At 37.8% G+C, this 11,794-nt stretch overlaps 1 protein-coding gene across 1 annotated transcript in view; it reads right to left on the reverse strand.

The window, feature by feature from the left end:
* The window catches only part of LOC135196363 (E3 ubiquitin-protein ligase wwp-1-like), a 422,942-nt gene extending 415,517 nt beyond the window's left edge, over positions 1–7,425 (reverse strand). The window contains 3 exon segments of the mRNA XM_064223146.1: positions 607–751; positions 1,126–1,199; positions 7,354–7,425. Of these exon segments, the coding sequence (XP_064079216.1) occupies positions 607–751; positions 1,126–1,174 (194 nt within the window). The 5' untranslated portion in view covers positions 1,175–1,199; positions 7,354–7,425.
* Positions 7,426–11,794: the final 4,369 nt, after the last annotated feature.

Below are 11,794 nucleotides of genomic sequence, written 5' to 3' on the forward strand. Positions count from 1 at the left end.
TAACAAGAGGAAAACCTTCCAGTTGCACTATGAGTCAAGGTATCTAAAGGAATGTCAAGATAATCCAGCACAGCATGGGTCACTTAATGACAAACTACTGGGATGTAACATGAGGAGACAACTGAACTGGACAAGAATTGGACTCCATGTTAGCAGTTGTATCACTTGCAGGTAAGGAAGCTGAGAACTCTGCCACTTAGGAAACAATATATATATATATATATATATATATATATATATATATATATATATATATATATATATATATATATATATATATATATATATATATCATATATATATATATATATAATAAATAAATAAATAAATGAATAAATAAATAAATAAATAAATAAATAAATAAATAAGAAGAAAAGCTCAAGCCAATGAGCCACTGACCATCCTTCGCACACTGTCAAGTGAGGGATTCACAACCAAACACCCTCCCTCCTCCTCCCACATTCCTCACACTTACATTTAACATTTTCAGTTATAAAACCACAGTGCTTCCTTATTCTGAAAAAACCTCACACACAATATTCTGAAGAACTCTAGTATCATAATTCAATAAATAAAAAAACTGCAGACAAGTGATGTAATACTTACACAGTAAAAGTTTCATGCCATTTAGGATGAGCATTGTGTTTTACGTGTTGGGTCTTCTTCTGCTGAACGCCATCAACTAAGAGCTCTACATAAGCTGATGGCTTGTTAAAGAGAGTACTTAAAGATGATAACTCCCCACTCACAGCTGTCAACATGAAATAATTCAGAGTAAGTTCACTTTAACATGTCTGAGATATATGTGACTACTTTGCTTCACACTTAATTTCCTTATAATTCAACATATTAATGACACTAGTAATTCCATTACATAAGATCAAATTTTATCAAATACCCCAATTTCACTTTGTTCATATGCGGAACAAACCTTCGGTCTTAACAATAGGACCCTTTTGTGGTATTTACACTAACCCTTGCAGGGCAGCGTAAAACATAAACATCTAAGGGGACGCAACATCAAAATATTCAAATCTGTTGTATATAATTACCATTACAGGTCTTTAGTTCAATAATTACTCAATGATTAAACATAATGCCAATAACATAACTCAATTTACTAACCTGTGACACCCAGCTGGTGTAGGTGGCTGGCATTGGCAGCTTCAGACATACTTCACTCCAGATACCATTGCATTCTGAAACATGAAGACTTCATAATTAGTACCCGAGACATAACTAAAATCATAAAAGTATTGAAACAATGGACCTACCATTACCATACTTTTGTAGATTAACTGTGTCTAATATGAGTATTGTACAATACTATGTATGAGATTGTCAGCAATGGGGGCTACTTAGCAATGCCTGTCTTAACAGGTAGAGATGCCAGCAGAATTGTGATAATTGTTTGTTTCTAGAACACTCAGTCATCCTGGTTTACCTTGTGTGCCTATCCAGACTGACATATTACAATCATTTTTGTAGTGTGCACATCCAACCCCTTAAAGTAAAAAAGCTTAACTTGTGCCACCTTTAAGATTGTGTACATATGCATTTTCTGTGACCTGTACCGATGTATATCATAATTATAAGGCTTGACATTATCCCTACCAACGTATAGCCTTTACCTTGTGCCCACAGCAATGTAAAGCATTGTAATCACATATTTTCAACAGCATTACTAGCAAATTATCGACCATTTTACATTAGTTCCTTTCCTGTAAGAAATGAAATTAAATTATGCTAACCTTCTATTTGGCCAATACACTACGTACGTGGTAACTTGCAATTTTTGGCTTAAAATCTCATACAGAACTAACAAAATGAAATGCATACTGTACGTACTTGTAACTGATAAGCTATATAACACCTACATCCTAGTAGTATGCATAATTTCTATGGTTAATTCAGACTAAGCAAGGACAAAATTTGGTCTTTAACATTAGTGGTAACAGCGAACAGTAATATCAAATAGGTTATGTATACTGTCATGAAGAAATCCTTCATCTGCACCCACTAAATTGCTACTGTACAATTACAGAATGCTACAAAACCCACATGAGCTAACTTTCATTAAGAGAGAAGTCTTTTACACACCACAAATGTTTTACAAGAATCAGTATGTTCTTATACCCTATCAACATGAAAGATACCTTATCACCAAAATTGTTTGTAGACCACCCCAATTGCCGTCAGCTTGAAGTAAGCAGAATATGATTACATCAGTTTTTTTTTAACTTCACTTATTAATTCAGTCAATGCATTTAATGCCACAAAAATACACACACATTCCCACCACATCATTTTTGAGCTCACAGCATTGAAATTGCAATTAAACAATCTTAAATGCACAGAATGAAGGAATTTTATCATTGACAAGAAATTTAGTCTATATAGGGCACTTTTTCATAAATGTTCTGTTCTGTCAAAAGGTCAAACTGATAATTAAGGTACACGACCAAGTCAATGCATGCTGGATTTTCCTGCACTTCATTCAAGAGAGACTTCACTCAAGAGACACAATTACCTTACATGATGTTAGTAAGTTAATGGCTAAAACTTAAGCAAAAGTGAGGAACAGCAGCTAAAGTATTTGCTCATTTGATCATTTACAAAATACTTTATACACCATTCTAAATGTGGTCAGTAACTAAAAAAATATTCTGTGCAGTTTAAAAAGTTGATTGGAATTCCTGATTGTAAGTCTGCTTTGGTTGATTAAGAAGAGATTAGTATGCATGGACAAACCACTTACAACTACACTCTGATCCATACCAAGCTCATACTGAACCATCACTAAATTTCCTTTGAATACCTAACAAGGCTAGCTACATTACTGATCATGGAACCTATAAAAGATACATCTTCAAGATTTTTTCATTCATCTCCTGTTAGTTCACCTGCTATGAATGCAGAAAAACTGAAAATTTTGGTACCACTGCAGACTGCTACTGCAGCTTGATTCCCACACCAGTTGCCAACCAGAAAACTTTCCACCTTTTGTTTGTGTCCGTTTATGTCTTTTGTGCTTAGGAAATTTACCAACTTTTGTTTAGGTTCTAACATATGGGAATGGAACTAAACAAGGGACTCATTTTGTACGTAAACTGGTAGTTACCAAATTGGTGGTACATACCCCAATGGTTAGAAGTGTTATTGTGTCTGTGTGTTTGCAAGAATGAAGACAGCATAAAAATGTAAAAGAACAGTTGGCAACAAAGCTGGCCTGACAATGAATGAAAGAATGCTTGAAGACAATGAGAAGGTTAGGCTAAATCACAAAAACAAAAGGAAAGTGTGGTAAGCAATTCCTACTAATCACCACACACTTACTCCAGTCCCATTACACTGGCAAGAAAGTCAAAATTAGCCTTGATCTAGATATTCAACCTTTGAGAGATTTAACATGGACCAATAGGAGAACCTGTGATCTGGTTTCATTAAATGATTGTCAAAATAGGTTTTAGTTACAAGCACTCAATGCATATGCCATAAGTGCAATACGCCACTATCACCATCTTGCCAAAGCAAGTCTGTTCTAAATGGAAAGAGCACCACACCCATACAAGAAGCTAATTATCACCAGGCAACAGTTACCACTCATTGGGATCAATATCACTAGTGTACTTCCCCACTTCCCCTCAAGATATATAGCCCAGCCAAAACTCAAGTATCTGTATGATATACTACAGCTAAAAGCAAATCCGTATAGTTACTAGGCATATTTAAATACGTTTCACATCCAATGGTTGCCTAGCAAAAGATTATGATAATGCAGGCTGTTAAGTTCAGAAATCTGGCTGTATTAGAAAAATTTTAATTCCTACAGTTACAGAATGTTCACCTCTTAAAATCTTGTGTTAACCACAAATATAGTTATCATAAATGTGACAAAGCTAGGCACAAGATATTGGAAATGCCATGTGAGTGACCCGAATCACTGGCAAGGCTCTTCAATGAGAATGGTGGGCTTTTAAATCTTGACATTTATCATTTGACATGCAAACCCAACTTGATAATGTGTTACAGATATTCTAGGTATATTTACAGGTAAAAAACAAAAGAGTGCAGGTCCCATAGAGCACTTACGGTGACCTGGGACCTGACAAAATATTTAAAACTGAAGAACGCTAACTGCAGCCTGTTTCTTGCAAGCTGTTGACCAAATTTTCATTGCCTTTAGTTTATGTCTTTTGTTTCTGTTGATAGCTATGTACCATCTTTTGTTTATAGTTTTATGTGCATCCCCAGGAGGCTGAAACTAAACACGGTGCTCATCTTGCAAGCAAACTGGCTGTTGCATAACCTGAGGGGCACGGTAGTAGAGGCTACTTTCAAGTTCTACTTTAAAAGCCCGTTGTGGTAGCAAATCGCAAGGCACGCAGTTGGAAAAACAACGTAGCCTAATGTCTATTAACTTTGTGGTCTCTTATATGTATTTTTCACTGCCATACTGAAGAATACTACTGTGCCCCTCTGGATTTGGAAAGTACCAATTAATGAGCAAAATGGGCACCAAGTTTAATACCAAGTCTCTGGAAGACCAACATAAAAGCATAAATAAAAGACAGTAAACACCATAAACAGGAAGAAATAACATGAACAGAAGTATGAGTAAATACCCACAAGGCGACTGACAGGAACCGGGCCATGTTTCACCTTTTTCATACTGATACAGCATTGCCTAAGCTATCAGGCGGTAAGGGTGACGTAATAGGGTATTGTTTGATAGCGCTAGGTAAATCCGAGTAGTATAGCCTGGCCTAGCCAACCTTTCTTAGCGAGTGCTTAACCTAGGTTAGGCTAGGTCGTTTCTAAAGGAATGAAAGGACACAAGGGTCTACATTTTAGGGAACTGGGTAATGTCAATCGCCTGGGAAGGGGGGGGGGGGTGAACAAACATGAAAATAGGAAAATAAAGTCGACCTTAACCACCAGATACCGAGGGCATGACTTAAACACTAAAAACTGACAAATATTAGTGGAAGCTGTTATGATTGTTATGACCAATGAAAAGAGTTAATTAAGGTCGACCTTAATCCCCAGATACCCAGGGCACGACGTAAACGCTAAAAACTGACGTAAATATTAGTGAAAGGTGAAAATAAGGTCGACCTTTACTTCAGATACCCAGGGCACGACGTAAACACTATAAAATTACGTAAATATTAGTGGAAGGTTGTTAAGATTGTCACGACCAACCCCCATAATTGACGTAAATACAAAATACTGACGTAAATATTAATGGAAGATTGTCAAGATTGTTACGACCAACCACCTTAGTACTAGCCTAATTCGCTTCTGTACTAGGCTACGACACAAAAAGAAAGCGATGAATAAAGACAGCTCAAAGCAAAGTTTACAACGGTCCTCACACACACACACAGAAGGTTACGGTAACTAAATAAAAAAAGGGTAATCCTGAAAAAGATAAAAAGTTGTTATCAGCTAATGGAGTATACTAAAATGAATAATAATAATAACAACAACAACACGTTATTCACGCCTCGGCCGATGAATGGAGGCCGCCCCCGACGGCAGCGCCTTACCAAAAATGTATATAGTCAATCCATTTCCTCGTCAATATGGTGATCACACTCATTAGGAACTTCTGAGGACGTCGGGTAAAAAAATTATCTCCCCCCTAACAGCTGAATGACAACACAGAAGTCACCATCATAAGATCGAAAATACAATAAACGCCGAGAAGAGCTGCTGCCGCGGCTGTTCCTGACAAAAGAGCATCGCCGTCTTCTTCTTCCCCCCCACCCCCAAGGCAAATTCAGCGTTTATCGTAGCTATATATTTAAGATATTTCCGTGATTTATGCGAATTAATAGCTCAATTAACATTCTATTAACCACATAAATTCAACAGGTTCCCATTTGGGAGGCATTTATCACTGTGCTTTCGAATTCTCCCCGCCCCCCTCTTGGCGTTTATACTGGTATAGGCATTCGTCGTTGATCATGGCTATATGTTTAAGATATTTACGTGAATTAGGCGAATTGATAGCTCAATTAAGATTCTATTAACTAGGTAGACTAAACAGGTTACTATATGGGGGTGGGGGCATTTATCACGATGCCCTCGAATTCTACTCGTCGCAGATCTCGCGTGATTTTGACTTAAGATGTCACCATATATCAACAGTTTTATTAAAATTGCACTTGAAATTTTATTCCATATAAATATTTCAATTAATATTTTATTTTCTAAGCAAACCAAACCAGTTATTAGATAAAGTATTTATCGAGGTGCCTTCGAATTCACTCGTCGCGGGTCTCTCGCGTCCGCTTTATATCACAGACATCAGCTTCAATGAAGTTCAATTTAAAGGTTTTTCCTGGGTAAATTAAACAGTTTATTAGATTATGTTATTTATCAAGGTGATCTCGAATTCACTCGTCACAGATCTACTAGCATATTTGACAACCGCGCGAATCTTGACGCCAAGTGGAAAAGGCTTCATGGAGGTTAGTGGCATCAGAACGCGTATCGGAGCCTAAGTTCGCAGACTCAAGCGACTTATGACGTCTATATTCTTGCACAGATCCCATGAAATTACGTCACAGAACGGCAGACCAATCATGGGGTTTTTCTGCAACAGTGCGCTCCTCTCAAAATCCAGCAACTTTTGCCACACAGCTCTTGACTGAATATCATTGTACTGCGCCAAATAAAATATAGGGCGTCTACATCGCGGGGGAAATCTTTCTCTTTTTCTCTCTTATTTCCCGGTTGTCGAAATCTCTTCGCACGTAACTGTCTGCAAAATATAGATTAGCGTTATCGTGGGGCGCTTCGTTTCGGGTAACATCTATATAGAATGGTGCTGAATAACGCTGGTTCGCTTGCATAACTATTCCTGAGTCGAGCTTAAGAAACCCACAAGCACTTAACATGACAATACTTCGGTGTAACCACAGAACAAGAGGTTGTCATTGCACATGCAATACGAATATACACCGATAATGTAGCCTTGCTTGCATAACTATTCCTAAATGGAGCTTGTTTCGCTAGTAAGAGAAACGCAAAAGCACTTACTACAATGTAAGACTTCGGTATAATCATATGAGTAAAGTTGTGGGCGTGTAAACGAAATCTATAGATGCTTTAACCTCGTGAGAACCTTCATATACAAACTCCCCTTTGTTCTAACCACGAGAAAAGGCACTTGTCAGCTACAATTATACTCCTTGTTTCGTGTTGTTTGAGTAACTATCGTCACATCCTTTACTTTCGGGGCAGCCTCTTCTGAGCTTGAACTTTTAAGAACTTTGACAATTCTGGATAAAGAATCTAGGACGACGAGGCCATGAATGGGAATACTAAATTCAAAAGGATCACCTTATCCTAGGTCAAGGTCCGAGGTCACTTGCAAGCCCTTCTTCCAAAAGATCAACTCCTCCAGTCCAGCAAAACGCTTCTTAATTTTGGATTTATGGTATGTTCGACTATCTAAAAGTTTAGTAAAAAAAAATTTATTATTCAGTGCATATAGTAAATCTCATTTGGTGCACTGTAAGCACTACAAAGGGTTAATTTTGCAGCGTCCCTTCTGGCCCCTTGTTGCATCCAATCTATATTAACTTATGTCTTAGTTTCAGGTTACTGTCCAACCCATAGATATAGCTTATGCACTGGCTTGACAGCTGAATGGTTAAAAGTGTCCGAATGCTTGGCTTAATGGCTTTATAGCCAAATTTGCATAAAACGGCACAAATATATTTCGCTGGCCGCACGATCAATTGTTCTTTGGTGACTTCTGGCTAATCAAAATACGAACTGCACTGGTTTTAGGCACTATATCTATTGACATGGCAAGTAGGCCTATGCTCTGGAATCCTCAGTCTTTCGCCACAGCAAGGGCTTCAGACTTAGTTAGGCCTACAGGTATTTAGTCTACGTAAAATTTCAGTATATTTGAACGTCCGACAATTATCTAATCATTAAACTATAATAAGTAACTAATGTTTAACACATGGAAGCCCCACCGTTAGTCGAACTATCCTTACTTTGCTAAATCATAATAATAGTTATCACGTAAAACAAACAATGCTAACGGTTTTTGCACCGGAATTATTACAACTGTCAACCAGAAACTATCAGATATTACACTGCGTCACTGCCTTATCTATGATGGACTACGTTAAAATTCTCCATATCTGAATCTGCTGTATCTACAATTCCTTTGTTGATAAGTGACATTGCGCAACTTACCCTAAGGCCAAATGGTCTTCAGAGGCTATACTCCTTTTCCTTGAATGAGTCACATCACATTTGACTCTCTCTCGACAACCATTTTGAGAGCATTGTAAAACGAGACTGCTGTTTATTTCTGATACGATTGATAATTGTTTTTTTACAAAGATACAATATATTTAATCGGTATAATTATACTCTCAGAATGTTTTCCATCTTTCCAATCCATCCGCCTGTGGTGTTTTCACATGGTAACACTGCGTCCCGGGCTTTAAATAGTTACGCTATGTGTACGTTTTAGGTAAATAAAAGGATATCTGGGTGTACATTTGCAACTGAAAAGTGTTTTAATAATTTACTGTATGCGAATTACACCGTTAACATTCAAAATAGGATATTATTTAAGCACGGGACGCAGTGTTACCATGCGTAAACACCACAGGCGGATGGACAGATGGGAAAAAAAGTATAGATGCTTGTTTCAACATTCCTGACTGTCATTGAGTAGGAACTTAAGCCCTTCATAGGTCTAATTAGTTATATTAATGTTTATAATGACAAGGAACACGTCCAGACTGGTTCGAATCGTGGGGTTTTATACACATAAACTGACTGTAGCGTTGAATACTAAGTGCAACGTGCCAATCTTTCTCAAGCACCCAGTAGCAGAAACTATAAAAATAGTTAGGCCTATAGTTACGGTATTTTTTTGAAACATGAGATAAACCCATTGCACCAATGTTCTGCAAGGAAATTTTTGATCAGAGAACAGACCCATTGCACCTGATACTCCACAGGGAAATGTTCTACAACCTTAGGTGGTTTCACCTGTGACACGGTTGTCCATCTTGATAAAGAGATATTAAGTAGATAACGCAGTTTTTATGGCTATTGTTAAATCAGGTGGTCCTACTCCCCTCCCCACCTCCCAATGCATGATGACGAGTCATTTACCCTTACCAGAGATCTGGACAGAAATTACCAATTGCTGGGAGAGTAAGTGCATTATTTGACTAAAAATTATATATCATATGTTGCTAGTTACTTTATATGCAAAGTATAACCTGCTCAGACCGTAGATGAATCTTTTAAAATTGCCGGATTTTGCGTGGAATACTCGGTGATCCTATGAATACAAATAGTCACATTACCAGCCGTTTAATTACTCTCTAATGTCAATTATGAATTGTAATTACTGACTGAACATTTACCTATCAATCTCCTCCTCCCTGCTAAATGGAATGAAGGCTAATTATGTTTCAATCGCTGCTGTTTAAATGTCCGCTAAATGACTTCCGTTATCACTGACTTCTTTGTCGACAAGTTTAATTCTATTCGTCTTATAAATGCTTTTGACTGGTACCTTTTTTTCACTGCTTTTGCTAGATTGCTTGCCCTGTTTATTAGAGGCTTTTTATATATCTCAGTAGTGAGCCTCTACCGAAGTTGGCTGCCACATAAAGCGTTCAATCAATGTGTCGACAGATTGCATCTTTGTTGTATAATCAGCTTATTCGCGGTTTCACGCGAGGCTCCTCCAGCTGTGTTCATCTTGAACGGCTCACTTCATAATTGGTTTTGGCAACTCTCTCTCTCTCTCTCTCTCTCTCTCTCTCTCTCTCTCTCTCTCTCTCTCTCTCTCTCTCTCTCTCTTTCAAAAGGGTTCATTTGGCGATAAAGCACACCAAGGGAAAGTTGACTTAGTCTCTCTCTCTCCTCCTGATTCGAGCTGTCCCTGGTGGGACTTCTGAATCCTGATAACGCCTTATTTCCAAGCGAAATTCGTTAAGTTATACTACACGAGAAACACCTGTAACACTGCTGCTCGAGGATCGTAATAAGTCAGCCTGTGCATGATTGCTCAATTGCATCTGCTGCTGCTCTCATTGAATGAAGAAGGAGGAGCATCGGTGACTTTTAAGTAGCGTGGCGTGCCTGGTCAAAAGCTGATCAGTTTATTTATGCAAAGTTGCTTCCCTCTCGCCATGACACGTTCTTTAAGGTACGTCTTACACAGACTTCCCCAATGGGAAACAAAGTGACCCGCTGTCTTAAGAAAAGCTGGTTTTAACTATGTAAAAAAGGAAATTAATAAATTTTACGTCTCATTTTTTCAATCTGTGACAGACCTGACGGCGGGAAAGACACAATGGAGTAGGATAAATGTCGTATGATAAAGGCATGAATGGCGCTCGATTGTCTTGTCCAAGAGATTAGACCGTGAGTATTTGACACATTTTATGTGCGAACATTACGTATTAACGATGATTAAACCACTAGTAATAATTTGGAAAGTATTGGTAACAACTATGGATTTATATTTGTCTCGCTAGTAGCTCGTTTCCCATAAAATGTTGGCTGTATATCAGGCTTTTCTTTTAGTAGACCTATACTGAAGGCCCCAAGGCAGCACCCACACTAGGACTTGTGCACAAAGTAGCTCCCTAGTTCTGTTTGAAATATGAAATCAGATACAAAATGAAGATTCATAGCTCAGAAGAGATTATATTAGTCGAAAGAAGAGAAAATTGCTGATACGAAGCAGTAATTAATAGAAAGTGTTGTTCCACTGCGTATAATAGGGAAAGAATCTTAGACCATCCGGAGTTCACAGTTTCGTAACTTAGCAACAAGATGAATAATGAAAGCGTTCTCTCATTCTACAGTATTTCATTTCGTTATGTCCTTGATAGTTTGATGTTTGTACATTCATTTGCGTCCTAAGTTAGGTTAATAGTAGAGGGATATTAAAGAGGAAAAAAAACCGGTTTCGTGCAAGTAGCCACGCGTCACAATAGGGACCGCGAGCTCTACGACGGGAAGTGTTAAGACTTCCGTCCTTCATCTTGCTCTTTTTCCTCCTCAACTAATAATGCTTTCCTGTCTCTCTTGGTAACGCCGGTGGTTTCATTTCGAATAGTCGCTGTGACTACCAAACCCTGCAGTCTCCTGCTTATTTCCTTAAGCTGGATATTTCCTGTTCTGTTATGTGTTTATTTTATGATAAAACAGTCGCTACCTATATGTGAAGTAACCGCACATTCGTAAGTATATGCCTAGGCCTAAACTGGTGTAAGTGTATTTATGAGTGTGTTTGTATGTGTATGAAGAAATGATTAGTGTGGCGAATTAAATTTGACTCAAGTTTAACAACCTATAACGCGGTTTAACCAGTTATTCCTTTTACTCGAAAGAAAATAACAATAATCTTTGTTTAATTAACAGTACCATGTGCATTTTACAAAGCAGAAACTCAACTCGAAGCTTGTCGTAGAAGACTCACTGATATATTTCATCTTTAATTAATAATTTACTTGGAATTGACATATATCGCTGCTTTCTTTTTTCCGGATCACTTTCACATTTATTTTCCTCTAAAGGGGGGGGGGGGATTAATTTCACGTAAGAACGGGTACATGCACGCACAAACAGTTACGATGGTTCAGGTTGGTCACACATTTCGAAAGTTACGAGAACTGGCTTGGAACTTCTCCCTCTAGCTTTTTTTTTTTTTTTTTTAAGCATGAATTTCCCGGTTTTAGCTGTCTGTAAAATAAAACTATTGAGATGGCTTTGTCTGGCCGTC

Source organism: Macrobrachium nipponense, chromosome 17 (assembly GCF_015104395.2).
Source record: "Macrobrachium nipponense isolate FS-2020 chromosome 17, ASM1510439v2, whole genome shotgun sequence".
In the NCBI taxonomy this organism is placed as follows: domain Eukaryota; kingdom Metazoa; phylum Arthropoda; class Malacostraca; order Decapoda; family Palaemonidae; genus Macrobrachium; species Macrobrachium nipponense.